The sequence below is a fragment of the Homalodisca vitripennis genome, chromosome 1, assembly GCF_021130785.1.
Source record: "Homalodisca vitripennis isolate AUS2020 chromosome 1, UT_GWSS_2.1, whole genome shotgun sequence".
Classification (NCBI taxonomy): Eukaryota; Metazoa; Arthropoda; class Insecta; order Hemiptera; family Cicadellidae; genus Homalodisca; species Homalodisca vitripennis.
The window spans coordinates 237,701,048-237,716,630 of NC_060207.1; the positions used below are offsets into that span (position 1 = coordinate 237,701,048).

At 34.5% G+C, this 15,583-nt stretch overlaps 1 protein-coding gene across 1 annotated transcript in view; it reads left to right on the forward strand.

Annotated features, from left to right (window-relative positions):
• The first annotated feature begins 1,070 nt into the window (after positions 1-1,070).
• Positions 1,071-15,583, forward strand: part of LOC124355294 (protein O-mannosyl-transferase 2-like) — a 40,368-nt gene continuing 25,855 nt past the window's right edge. Inside the window, exons 1-6 of the mRNA XM_046806370.1 lie at positions 1,071-1,221; positions 4,021-4,183; positions 4,227-4,314; positions 6,373-6,479; positions 6,621-6,703; positions 15,275-15,384. Coding sequence (XP_046662326.1) covers positions 1,071-1,221; positions 4,021-4,183; positions 4,227-4,314; positions 6,373-6,479; positions 6,621-6,703; positions 15,275-15,384 — 702 coding nt within the window. The remainder of the gene's footprint in view (positions 1,222-4,020; positions 4,184-4,226; positions 4,315-6,372; positions 6,480-6,620; positions 6,704-15,274; positions 15,385-15,583) is intronic.

Here is a 15,583-nt window from a genome sequence, read left to right on the forward strand (position 1 = left end):
TGTGCATATTGATTACACGATTCAATGATGCATATCAATTATATGATTCAATTGTGCATATTGTTTATGTTATGTTTATTGATTATACAATTAAAATGTCCATAGGAATGTAAAATGCCCAGGTATTTATAAATCAGGGTAAATACCCAATATTCAAAAATACCTAGGCATTTTGAATTTTAATTCAAATTCCGTTCTCTAAGTAAATTGAGCCTTGGAAAAAAATGAAAACATACTTTTTAAGTTATTAAATTATAAAAAATATATATATATATATATATATATATATATTAATTAGAACAAGGACTTAGCACTTATGTTAAAAGATTAGGAAATAGAATTAAATAGGAATAATTCCCTATAACCTGGAGTTCAGAAAAATGCTTTAGAAAAGAAACAATGCTCTTTTATTATTTAAAAGAAGATTCATAAACTTCATCTACTCTGTAATAAAATGCAAAAACTGAAACATTTCCCATTAATTTAAATAATTATTATTAGTTTTATTCTTTCTATGAAATTTGCAAGCAACCTCTGTTCCCATACATTAGTTCCTATTTTCCACTATTAATAAACTTTTGTTCAAGTATTTGAAATGTTTTGTTATAAACAAAAGCAAACTGTAGTAACCTATTTGACAGAGCGTTAGCAAAGCCTCTCACTCGAGGGGTTGGAAAATTTCATTTTTGTCCATTTGTCCACCTATATGTCCCTTTGATGGAAGCTCTTGCTCCCTTTGACATGATTCGACTAGATCTCCCACCTACCAGAATTACTCTTCAACTACACCTCTTCAACTTCTATTGACATGGTTTGTACAAAATTCGATTTTAACTCTATTTCTGTTGATGTTGTGCACACAGGACTTTCAGACCATACAGGGCAATTTACGTTTGTGGACATACCTTCGAAACAGCTGAAAGGAACATCATTGACAAAAAGGTTTTTTAATAATATATAACCTTACATGCCTCAAGGGATTACTATCTATCCAGAGCTGGGAAAAGGTATATGAGTCCAGCAGTGCAGAAGAAGCCTATTGCAACTTCCTTTCCATTTTAATATCGGCTATGGACATTGCCTGTCCTGTGACCAAAACAAGAGTCAAGCCTAGTCGACAGAATAATCTTGAACTACTAAATCCTGATATTGACCTGCTAAGGAAACAATTCCTGAAAGCTCAGGATCGTTATTTGTCAACCAACAGCCAAGAAGGACAAAGTAAGGGCCTCAGCAAAGAAGAAGACATATGACCTTAAGTTGAAAGAAGTAAAAAAACAAACAAATGAAGCACATATTAACCAAGCCTCTAATAAAAGCAAAGCAATCTGGGAAACAATAAATAAAGTAAGACCTTCGAAAGAATCACCTCAAGAGGAGGAATGGCAGATTAACACTGGCTTGGAAACAGTCTCCGTACATTGGTGAGGTGGCAAATATTTTCAATGAATATTTCGCTACCAATAGCAGAGAAAACTTTAAAGAAAAATAACAGTTACCAACAAAGGACAACACTTAATAGCCTACCTGACCTTACAGCTAACACTATTTCATCCTTTCAACCTGCAAATGTTGACGAAGTACTTAACACAATTAACAAATTGAAATCTTCTACGTCTTCCGGAATAGATGAAGTTTCAGCTAAATCTCCTAAAATCTTGCAGACTGGAACTCTGCCATCCTCTTTCCGATGTTATCAATAAATCAATGAGCCAAGGGGTATTTCCTTCTAAATTGAGACTCTCAAAGGTGTTTCCTCTACACAAACAAGGAAGCAAATATGAGATTCAAAACTACAGGCCAATTTCTTTAGTTCCAACAGTTTCAAAGGTTTTGGAGAAAATAGTTTTGAGCAGATTAATGGATCATCTTAACACAAACCACTTAATTCCTGATCAGACAACACGGCTTTCTAGTGGGGAAATCAACCATTACAGCATTGACAGACCTAATCGAACACATAATTGACAATATTGGACGCAGGCAACACAGTCACAAGCACCTTTCTTGATCTCAGTAAAGCTTTTGATTGTTCTAGATCACGGCCTACTTTTAAGCAAGTGAGCTCATTGGGCATAAAGCACTCTGTTTTGAATTGGTTTGGCAGCTACTTAACAGGACGAAAACAAATAGTATCCATCAAGCATACTCTAAATGGAAAAACAGAAACTGGAATATCTTCCCCTCTACCCATAACCAGAGGAGTGCCCCAAGGATCTGTAATGGGCCCAGTACTGTTTCTTTTATTTATATCAGATCTTTCCATCCCATATAAACCACTTTAGTTATCCTGTCATATATGGCTGATGACACAGTTCTTGTATCTAGCAACAAATTAATAGAGCACTTGAAATAAGCACCTTCATATCTGTTAATATGGCTCAACAGTACTGTCTGAACAATGATCTAGTTTTCAAACGAGTGCAAAACAAAACAGTTAATTCTAGGAAGACATGACGATGCAGTTTGCGAAAACTCAGGGTTGGAACGTGTCTTATCAACTAAACACCTTGGTGTCACTCTAGATGAAAAAACTGTCTTGGAGCCACCACATTGACGAGATTGTGCCACCAACTTAGCTCGGCTATTTTTGCCATAAAAAGAGTGAAAGCTACAAGTACATTTGAGGCAACAAGGATCACTTATTTTGCACTCTTTGAATCAAAGATCAGATATGGCATAATCTTATGGGGAAACAGTTTCATGCAGTAATTTAAATAGGATTTTGGTCCTTCAAAAAAGAGCCCTATAGAACAATGGCTAGCCTTCAACCCCTTGACAGCTGTCGTGAAGTCTTTAAGAACTTTAATATTTTAACTGTGACATCCCTGTATATTTTAGAAGTTGTTTTATTTGCCTGCAGACTCAAGTTACCAAAAAACAAAGACATACATGGGCGACAAACTCGCCATGCCGACGATTTCATCTTCAATCCCACCGGACTGCCTTGTTTGAAAAAAAGCCTTCATATGCAGGGGCAAAACTATTTAATATTCTACCTGTCGAGTTGAAGACTCAAGATTCAGCTACCAATGAGAAGACAAACTTCGAGAATGGCTAATCAATAAATCAATTACACAATGGACGAGTTCATGACACCATGCTTCAGGGACTCCTCAGCATTGACTACAAAATACTGGAAGAAGAAACACTTTGTAAACCATCTTATTCTGGTTTTTCTATTCTACCTGTCTTTCTTACTGTAACTTGACCGCTTATATCTGTTCTTTATGATTATGATTAAAGTATTATTGATTGATTGATTGATTAACGAATTGATCTATAGACTTGAAACTGTGCACAAAGCATTCATCTCTATACTGGATGTCCCACCCCCTATTGACTTTCTTATGACTAGAGATGGAGTGATTTACTTTTGGGGATGTTTATATGTCCAACCGAGTTTTCTGATGGTACGAAATATTTATAACCCCCTCCCCTCCACAAATGGGGCATTTTGGGGGCAATTCAAAATACTTAAATAGGAACCCCTAGCAAGTGAAACCACATTTTAAAGATACTATAAAAAGAAGAAGAATGGTTGCAAATTAGAGGGTGTCTAATGTTACTCTATCAAATTTAGTGGTCAATTAAAGTTTGAATTGTTTTATAAAACCCCCACAGTTTATGTTAAATTTAAAGTTATTGTAAGGCAGATTAAAACATTCACTCACTAGTTATTTTGAGAACTTACAACACCAAATCATAGATCAAGGTTTTACAAGAATCAACAAATATCAACAACGATTAGAATAGCATTTAATAGGTTTTGTTTGTCTGACCTAAGCCCATTAGGAAGTCCTGGGAATACCGGTTTTGCCATGTTATTTTCTTATTGTCCCCCACCCCCCCCCCCCCCCACCCCCCCCCCCCCCCACCCCCCCCCCCCCCCACCCCCCCCCCCCCCCACCCCCCCCCCCCCCCACCCCCCCCCCCCCATTGTGATTATTTTAAGTGAATAAACTTTTTTTGGAGGACCTAGAACAAAGATTTATTTCTAATTTCTTGTAATTTTTCCAGACCTTTTTCTGTCCAGTGGTGGATATGGCTCGTATTTCACTGGAGTCATGATCGCCTGTGCCTTCAGTGTGAAGTTTGTGGGATTATTTTGTGGTGTTGCTGGTTGGGCTTTGTACACTTGCAGAGCTCTGGGATATTTTGGGCGACATCTCTCGGGCCTGTTGTAAGTCTGTTAATATCAAATTGCCTGTGCCTTCAGTGTGAAGTTTGTGGGATTATTTGTGGTGTTTGCTGGTTGGGCTTTGTACTCTTGCAGAGCTCTGGGATATTTTGGGCGACATCTCTCGGCCTGTTGTAAGTCTGTTAATATTCAAATTGCCTGTGCCTCCAGTGTGAAGTTTGTGGGATTATTTGTGGTGTTGCTGGTTGGGCTTTGTACACTTGCAGAGCTCTGGGATATTTTTGGGCGACATCTCTCGGCCTGTTGTAAGTCTGTTAATATCTAATTGCCTGTGCCTTCAGTGTGAAGTTTTGTGGGATTATTTGTGGTATTGCTGGTTGGGCTTTGTACTCTTGCAGAGCTCTGGGATATTTTGGGCGACATCTCTCGGCCTGTTGTAAGTCTGTTTAATATCAAATTGCCTGTGCCTTCAGTGTGAAGTTTGTGAGATTATTTTGTGGTGTTGCTGGTTGGGCTTTGTACACTTGCAGAGCTCTGGGATATTTTTGGGCGACATCTCTCGGCCTGTTGTAAGTCTGTTAATATCAAATTGCCTGTGCCTTCAGTGTGAAGTTTGTGGGATTATTTGTGGTGTTGCTGGTTGGGCTTTGTACTCTTGCAGAGCTCTGGGATATTTTGGGTGACATCTCTCGGCCTGTTGTAAGTCTAAATACTTATCTGTTAATATCAAATAGCCTGTGCCTTCAGTGTAAAATTTGTGGGATTATTTGTGGTGTTGCTGGTTGGGCTTTGTACACTTACAGAGCTCTGGGATATTTTGGGTGACATCTCTCGGCCTGTTGTAAGTCTTAATACGTATCTGTTAATATCAAATAGCCTGTGCCTTCAGTGTAAAATTTGTGGGATTATTTGTGGTGTTGCTGGTTGGGCTTTGAGTACTTGTAGAGCTCTGGGATATTTTGGGTGACATCTCTCGGCCTGTTGTAAGTCTAAATACTTATCTGTTAATATCAAATAGCCTGTGCCTTCAGTGTAAAATTTGTGGGATTATTTGTGGTGTTGCTGGTTGGGCTTTGAGTACTTGTAGAGCTCTGGGATATTTTGGGTGACATCTCTCGGCCTGTTGTAAGTCTAAATACTTATCTGTTAATATCAAATAGCCTGTGCCTTCAGTGTAAAATTTGTGGAATTATTTGTGGTGTTGCTGGTAGGGCTTTGAGTACTTGTAGAGCTCTGGGATATTTTGGGTGACATCTCTCGGCCTGTTGTAAGTCTAAATACTTATCTGTTAATATCAAATAGCCTGTGCCTTCAGTGTAAAATTTGTGGGATTATTTGTGGTGTTGCTGGTTGGGCTTTGAGTACTTGTAGAGCTCTGGGATATTTTGGGTGACATCTCTCGGCCTGTTGTAAGTCTAAATACTTATCTGTTAATATCAAATAGCCTGTGCCTTCAGTGTAAAATTTGTGGGATTATTTGTGGTGTTGCTGATTGGGCTTTGTACACTTACAGAGCTCTGGGATATTTTGGGTGACCTCTCTCGGGCCGTAGTAAATCTGTTTATATCAAATTGCCTGTGCCTTCCAATATATTCTTTTATAATATAATTTTCCTGCAATTCCCCTTTGTGTAGTACTTTCTTAGTCAATTTTGGGCTAAGTAGGTAACTAAATAATCAAAATAGTTAGCGCAATCTTTGTCTTTACAAAATCTAACTTTTGTGAATGTAATTTTAAAAATTAACGTTAAAAAATAAAAACTATTTATGCAGTGTTATCACATGATTGATTCAATCAAAGTTGGCTCATTTGATTTTTTATTGCATTACAACAAATTGATAATTAAGTATTGAAATATTGAAAAAATCACTGATTTTACTTCTTAAGTGTGTTTAAATTCGTTTAGTGTTTTCCTCAAACGTAGACTCTAAGCACGGGTATGTTTATTAAACGTCCTTGTACTTTATATTTAGTATATCAATAAATGGATGTTTTTTCAAGAATTTCTTTTTAATTTCTATCTTCTACTATTAATTTCTTCTTTCTTTCAGTTTTAAAAATCAGAGATTTGATAATTTTTTTAATTATAAAAAATATTCTCAACTTTGTTTGGAGTATGCGGATTTTTGGAATAGCGGGTCTCTAATGTTTATATATATTTCTAAAGTAGCTTAGTAATAAGTTATAAACAATATCCTGAATAATACATTTATATAATGTATTGTTTTCAGACTTATACCATAAAACACTTCATAGCAAGAGTATTCTGTCTCATCATTCTTCCAGTTTGCCTCTACGTCTCATTTTTTTACATTCACTTGACAGTACTCAACAAAAGGTAACTTGATTGGTTTATTTCTTAAAAATAATGTAATTAGTTGTAGGCAGTGTTTTAAATTGAAATTGTAATGTTTTACAATTAAATGTTGCTTAATTATTTCAGTATGATCTGACATCAACAATTTAAATGTTGTTCTAGTGGCAACGGAGATGGTTTCTACAGTTCAGCATTCCAGTCACAGCTACAAGGCAACACTCTGCACAATGCCAGCATGCCAAGAGGTAAAATTCCAACATACTTTATTTAGACTGTTGATTTTTCAAATTCTGAAATATAGAATTGTGTTGTGTCCATAAATTCTGAAATATAGAATTGTGTTGTGTCCGTAAATTCTGAAATATAGAATTGTGTTGTGTCCGTAAATTCTGAAATATAGAATTGTGTTGTGTCCATAAATTCTGAAATATAGAATTGTGTTGTGTCCATAAATTCTGAAATATAGAATTGTGTTGTGCCCATAAATTCTGAAATATAGAATTGTGTTGTGTCCATAAATTCTGAAATATAGAATTGTGTTGTGCCCATAAATTCTGAAATATAGAATTGTGTTGTGTCCATAAATTCTGAAATATAGAATTGTGTTGTGTCCATAAATTCTGAAATATAGAATTGTGTTGTGTCCATAAATTCTGAAATATAGAATTGTGTTGTGTCCAAGATGTTGTTCTGCAATATAGCTTTGTATTCACTTTTAGTGGAAACATAAACAATTTTTAGTGTAGTAAATATAATACAAAATGTTTGAGCTCTGGATTGGTCATATTAACCCTTCCCACGCTATAGATGGATATATTAGAATGGTAGACTTTGACCAAAACACCAAATACAATTATATCCGGTATTATAGATTATGTCTCTTGGAGAGTTTTTTATTCACAAAAGTGTTTACCTTCGAAATGTCCAGTGCACGCTCCATGCTTATCGCGGTTGCCAAGGAAGTATTTATAAACGACCTTCACTCTGCGGCAGGGGGAGGGGAGCGCCCTTTGTCTAACTCCGAACACTTGCTCGTCAGTTCTGCATCTCCCACAGAGCCATAACCAAACATATCCATAGAGAGAGAGAATTTTCTTTATTCCAAAACATACATTGAGCTACATTAAATGTAAACATCAACTGTACATGAATAGCAAGCGTCAATAACTGTAAAAATCTAAAACTAATAGTAAAACTTATTTAAAAACTATCACTAATATTTACAATTATTTTTTAAGCAGTTTTCTGCTAATTGTTTGATAATAATTCTACAATTGAGTATAAAGCTTTATTTGTGAAATATTTCTTTACTTCACTATCAAACTTTTTGCCATTCATAATTACATTTATCAAACTCTCTACATACTGTTTTAGTGTTATTTCTATGACTACTGTGAATGTCCATTATCTTAAGATATTGACCATCGTGATCCGCAATTTCGGTTAATAAACCACCTGCTAATAACTTATTAATTTTAATATTTGTAACAAAATTATCTATGGCTGACTTTGAATTGTGAGTTACTCTAGTTGGAAAATCTATTTTGTAATCCATATTGTACATTTTAAGAATATTGCAAAACTTATGGTAAATATTATCTTTTTTTTAACACATTTATGTTTAGATCTCCGGTAATTATGACATTGATGTATTTATTGCGAAGAGTATCAATGAGGGTTTCCAATTTGTTCAGAAAAGAGTTTACATAACAATAGTCAGGGGACCGATATATACAAGCCAAAACAAAAAAATAATTCCCAATTTTAAATTCTGTTACACAACATTCAAACTCTTTTTCTGTTACCATTTCCTGCACCTCAGAGGATCAAGACAATAATTTTGCTAGTAATATTTTTTGAGCCAAAATTATAACCCCACCACCAAGAGCACCTTTACGAGAAAAAAAACGACCTCACTGTGTAATTTTCTATGTTGAGATATACTAAGTCTGCTTCGGTCATTTTATGTTCTGATAATGCCAATATGTCAGGTTTAATTTCCTCTAAATTGATTTGTAACTGATCTAGGCGAGATGGTAAGTGTTGAATATTATGGTGTAAAATTAAAATATTTTATAATTTTTAAATTTGTTCTTACTATTTATGTAATAATACTGTATTTTGTTGCCCACTTTTGTTTTTACATGTGATCTCTGATCTTGTGATCCTGCAGTGCAAGAAATAATATCAGGTCTTTTAACAATAGTTTTTTTTACATCTAATCCTCCCTAGGAATTCTTTACTCTGCTGAGCTAATTGGCTAAAAAAGATTATTAGACTTATGGCTATTACAATCTTTCTTAACAGACACAGGACAAGAGTGAGGTAGTGAGATCATATCCAAACCGTTCACTTTTTGACACTTCACTTGACACCCACGCATGGTAGGATCTGTGTAGAACTGGTGTCCTTGGCTGTTGTAATCAGATGATGAAGTGTCTGAGATGTAAGACTCTAGATCAGCTTGTTTCACCTCTTCCACAGTTTGGAGTATGACAGAATTTGGGATGGTGGTGTCATCAGAAGTTGAAGGTAATGGTGGGAACTCTTTAAGAGATAATAGTTCAAGTGGAAAATCTGTTGATTTTACAATGTTGGTTTTTGTCAGGTCCTTGGTTTCATCAGTTTGATAATGTTTCTGGTTAATCTGTCCACTGTAAGAAGACTTCAATTCGTTGTACTGATTAAGCACCTCCACTTGTGCAGTTTGGGAAGAAAAATTATGCTTGTTTACAACGTTAGGATAAATTTTGTCACACAAGGAAGCAAACATGTGCTAGCACCCTATCCAACATTTTTGTGCCCCTTCGATTAAGGTAGACACCATCTCTTGCAATATATCAATTTGTAATATACTTGTCCAGGTCAAGAAATACCACTCCTGAGGTTTTACAAAGCCACCGGATATTTTGGTTTGTACGATACAGGATTGTAGATCAAATATCTCTTCTTGGAGTAATGCTACTTATAATAATTTTGGATTTTGGGAACTTATTTTTTGTACATTTTATTAAGTTACTCATGGCTCCCATAACCTCGTCCGGACATTTGCTGTTACTCAAATCATTCGTTCCAGCATGTATAAATACAGTTTTTGGAGCTTTAATCATATTCTTAATTATATCACAGAGTTCATTGGCTGTTGATCCTCGATAAACACAGTACATTGGCATTTGTTACAGAAACATATCTTATAATAGAATCGCCTATTATTAGAATAGGCTTATTTTGTTGTATATGTTTTTCCTGTGCTCTTTTAATAATTTCTGTTTCTTTACCGTGATATTTTTTGTTAGAGCAAGATGTTACATGTTTGTTTTGTTGACTTCTCAGTTGTACCTCACCATTTCCAATTTTGTCTGTTTGATTCTCATTTTTCAGGGTGTTGTTTTCAGATGTTATAGTGTCCAAATCAATAGTCAGAATGTGTACAACTGTTTCATATTCCATCATATCTTTGTAGTATTTTTCTTCAAGATTGGTAAGTTTTTTTCCAAATATTTTATTTCATTTAACAATTCTCCATCTGGAAGTGGATAGGGTTGAATTGTTTCCACAAGATGGAGATTTTCTTTTTTTAGAGTATTTATTTTATGCTCTAGTTTTGTAATTTTGTTCCCACTTTGTTACATTTCTTACAGATTACAGGAAACTCTACATTATTTTTCAACAATAATTGTACACTGTTTTCTTAGACTACTGATTTCTTCATTATTCTTCTTTATTGATTTATTTATTGATTTATTGATAGAACTTAATACAAGATCATCAAGATCTGAATTGGTGTCAAACAGTATAAGCATTTTACAATTTGTCAATAATAGTTTCCAGGTTAGGCAGTTGTGGTTAATGTTCTCTCCAATTCAGGAACTCCTCCAGGCTGTAGAATGATTGGTCCAGCAACCAGGTTGTCAGTCTCTTCTTAAGCAGATTGCGGCTGATACTCTTCAGTGCTTCTGGGAGGTTGTTAAAAAATTTTGCTCCAGCGTATGTAGGCTTTGATTCATAGAGTGCTGACCTGTGTAGAGGTAATGTATAGTTTGTGGCATTTCTAGTTTGGTAAGCATGCCTATCATAGTGTCTTGGAAGGTTTCGAGAAGAGGCATGAAGTATTGTCTCTAGGATATAAAGGGAGGGTGCTGTGAGGGTGCTTTTATTTCCCTCTTTAACCCTTTGTCCGCCGTGAGCCACTATAGTGGCTCGAGATGTACGGTACCTTGACCGCCATGGGCCAGTATAGTGGCTCGCCGTATGCGGTACCTTGAGCGCCGCGGGCCACTATAGTGGCTCTGTTAACTTTATGCCTTTGTCCTTATAGTTCAAACATAATATATATATAAAATATATTTATATCAACTTTGAATTGTATTGCTCTGCTTCATTTCAAATATAAAATATTGATAGTTACTTGTTTCTATAGTAACAAGTGTATCTTCATCCTACAGCGGAATTTTTGAATTTTACTTAAATTACATTATTTTATGCAATTTCTGTGGAATATATTTGTAACTTTTAATATATGCTCAAAACAATACGTACTTTTAAGTTAAAAAACGTTATTTGAGCCCAAGTTACTTATTCAGTGTGTTTTTGGACCTCAAACTTATTATTTTTTTTTTTTTTAATTACGACAGGCATACATACTACTAAACAAATGTAAAAAAAAAAAAAAACTGTAATTTATTACATCAACTAAAAGTACATCTCTTCCCCTCAAAAACAAAACCAAAACTAAAAAGCTAGCTCAAAATTTACGAAAGTTATGTAATTTAATATGTGACCATGCAAAAACGGGTGATTTTGCCGTGGCGGTATTGGATCCGTGCGGTGCTCAAACGTTTGGCGGTCTAGCGAACGACGGCATGCGGGAGCGGCGCACTAAGGGTTAAGACCAAATTCTCTGCCTTCAGTAGTTCTATTTCCCTCTCATATTCCATGACTGATTCATGTGCTTCCTTTTCAAGATTTTGAAGAGAAGTTTCGACTCTTTTCTTATCATATTTAATCTGACGAAGATATTCCGAAAATTCTTGTAGATTTTGGCTTTCTTCAAAGTCAAACGAGGTTTCAGTAGGTTCTGAGATGAACACTTCTCCATTAGAAATAGATGAATGTTTTATGGAATTATCACAGAGTTTTGTAGTTTAGTCTAATATTGGGTTTTCACCTGAGCACGGAACAGAACTATTTATTGTTTCTATAGAGTTATTTTTCCGTTGATGGCTGTCTATTAGCTCTAAAGCTGAAATCATCAATGTTGTACGGTAGCTCATTTTCCTCAAAATATTTCAAGAGATCCTTCCTTGATCTAAAAATTCTTCCTTTTGGATAATAAATATAAACATCCACTTTCCCTGCGCTTCTACCTTTTTTCCTAATTATTTCCTTTCTTTTCCACACTTCAGGAAGTAATTTTACAGTTTTCGATGACATTTTATTTACAAGACGTTTAAAAATATTTACAGAATATTATTTAAATTTATTCACAGAGATCATTTAAAGTTATTTACAGAATAATTCAATACAAAAAATAAATAAATACATCTCTACAGTCAGGCTTAACCCTTTTAGTGCTATAGCGTCTACATCGTAGACGCTGCATTTATGTCAAAAAGTGCTATCGTCTACGTCATAGACGCAGCGTATTTTTTATATATATTGGTTCAGATTATGCAAGTTACTGGCTGCAAACGATGACAGTTCATCCAAAAGCCATAGAGTAACGATATTTGTATATTTATTTGCCGACAACCCGCTGTTTTTCGTCATTATAGTGAAATAAAAAGGTCAGTTCGGATGTTTACGTTGCGAGCGAGCGAACTGACACTGTGCTTTGTTTACTCTGTTTTATCTTATTTTATCCATTAAATTGTGTTATAATTGTGAAATACTACTTCATTAGTATTCCAAATCATTGCATTACTTCATTTTTCATTTGTGTTTTCCGTGTGTATTATATTTTACTAAGTTACAAACTATGTCTAATAAGAACATTGCAGGTTATGATGAGTTACTTCACCTTTTTTTATAGTTTTATTACTGAATAAAACAATTATTTAGGTAAAAAAAGTGTTAACTGTGCTTGAATTTCTTCTTTTATAAATAATAATAAAGTTAGTAAAGCATTTAAGCTAATAATAGTAAGTGTATTACTTTTTCTCTTGAGCGTTTCAAACATTAGGCCTATTATATGTAGGGAAAAATTTGGCGCGGACAACATACTATATTATTTTTTCATCCACACTTCTTATTTTTTGTGTAAAAATAAAATCAAATATATGGAATTTGTTTAGTTTTAGTTGCTCTTTCCGATGGTAGCATCAGAAAAATAATATAAAATTGTTTGCATACTAAAATTGTATGCCAAAGTGAAAAAAAATTATAAAAAAATTTACATTATAAAGAAAAGTTTTTTTATAACATTCCAAATATGTACAAATGTATGTTTTTTGTATTTTTTTCTGTTTATTGATTATTTATCTTCAATACAAAAAAATATTAATAAGATATGACCTCAAATAAGGAAATAGTAAGGAATTTACTTAAAACTCTGCATTTATGCACTAAAATGCTTAGCACTCTTGGGTATGGCAATGCGCCAGACCCCTTAGCACTAAAAGGGTTAAATATGTGAAATAAGGAGTTAATATTGTCTGCAATGTTTACAAGCACTAGCAGGCTATGACCAGTCAACTGGCGTGATGTCAGCAATCATCTGTAGTCCACTATATGAATGGCCAGATTGTATTCAGATGATTCAATTATTGGTGATAAGAGCTGTTCCAATTCCTCGTACAGTATTTTTCATGATTAATCAGGTTCACCAGTATTTTTCATGACGAATCAGGCTCACTTATACTACATCTGATATTGTATCAGGAAGGCACTAAATAGTCAATGTCAGACCTTTCACTTCCTGTCATACATTAGTTTTATCGAAAATTTGAAATAAAATATTTTTCATTCTTACATTGAGATTTAAATTACAACTGTATATATAGTGAAAATAATACTTTATAATTGTTCCTTTACTGTTAAAAGTTTGTGTTTATTGAGTATTTACTAAATATTATAACCATGTAATACCATGTGATTTTGGTCTCCAAATAAGTAAGTAGACTTTTTTATAAATAATACATTGGTTAAAAATAGTAATTAAGAACTTACATATATTTTGAAAATTGATACTCATCTGAAATGTTTTAACACTGTTTCCACTTTTAGGTTTGGAACTTGTAAAAACTAAGAAATTAAGCACTAGTCACATTAGTCACTAGTGTATTAAGCTATGATAGGAACATGCCTTTCCGTGACGTGACGTGTATTACTGTTTTCTCAGTTGTCACGAGTGTGCGTCTACTACGTATCTCATTATTATTCCTCATCGTGTGGTAGTGTTGTGATTAGTTTGAAGTATTTATCTTGTTTTGTAGTAAAATTTAATTAAACCTTTCAGTTTAGTTACATTTTACAATGAAATTGAAATTTATTTAAAATAAACAGTTTTTTAAATAGTTTTCTTTTTATTTGTATCAATAAATACACTAATTTTAAGAAAAATTCCTTATTTTATACTTTTATGCTTTTACCTTTTATAATTTAACTGTAATAAAAATTAGCTTTGAACTTAAAGAAACGTAATTTTTTACTTGTCTTGGTGTTATAGGAAAGTGAATACATTTATTAGTTATGTGCAAAGGGTTAACACAACTGATGATGAACACTCTTAATGATGACTTTGAATGAAGAACAAAGGTTATAAAGAATATAAGGAAACTGGATTTTTCCGGAAATTTACCAGTGTTCAGTAATTGAAGAAATGTACCATATATATATATATATATATGTAATTTCAATAAACATTGAATCGCAAAAAGTACTTGCTCTGCCAGGAGTCGAACCCGGATCTCTCACTTGCCGGGTGAATGTGCTACCATTACAATTACACCACAGAGCGCTTACTTTTTCCGATTCAATTATTTTGTATTTGGCCGTATCTGTCACATATGTGTTTAAATAAGCAAACTAACATATGATCGGAAGACCAAATACCTGTCAAACAACTTTTATTTACATCAAATTGTATAAATGGCAATAGCCTTATTTAATTTCAATAAACATTGAATCGCAAAAAGTACTTGCTCCGCCGGGAGTCGAACCCGGATCTCTCCCGAGTGTATATATATACATTTTGGATCTTCAATCTCTTTGTTTAAAATTTGTTATTGAAGATGGTTGATTTGATAGTATAGTAGGGTTTCAGACATTTGCCACCATTATTTGAGGATTGAAATTTATCCTATTCTTGGGCACAGCAAACACCGATGTGTCACTTAAATCTGAGCAACCTTGTGGATGTCCAGGAGCGGCACATCACTAACCGCAAATGTCGAGATTCTGAGGTACAAGGGTAGTTCAGTTGGTCTAGTCTACTGTGGGAGATGACTGTTGGAGTTGGTGGGGTTCGTTCCCTAAGAGTCAAAGGTTTCAGCTAGTTAAGGCATAAAGCATGCCATTCCCTGCCTGCTTTGACTGGAGAGGTTGGTTCAGAACTGGCCTCTCCTTCTTCCGAAGGGACATGACTGAGATTAGTGCCCTAAATGTTTCCTCATGGATCTCGACAGAAGGCGGTCCCTACCCCTAACCTTACCCATCCAGAATATTCTGTCACTCCATAAGCAGCGCAAAGGTCCTTTTAAAACTAGGTGCACTTTGTAAGAAAGAAAATGGCTAACCATAACCAAACAGCAATATAGGTAGTTTTAAGGTTAAAATACCATTGACTGTTGATGTTACCATGGATCGTTGTGATGCAGATGTGGCGTACGGAGCAGTGGTAACACTCAAAATACACAGGACAGGTGGTGGTTACTTACACTCGCACTGGCATCTGTACCCTGAGGGTGTGGGAGCTAGACAACAGCAGGTTAGTTCATCACTCACTGTAGGCATGTCACTCATTCGGGTGAGGACCGCAAAATAACCGTAATGCTTTATCAATAAACTGAAAATTGTGTTTGACAAGCGTGTTTGGATTTTAGTGAAAAGACTTTGAGTTTTACTCCTTAAGAATAAAGTCAAACCCATAACATTTTTACACACCGTTTTTTATTACAAAATTATTG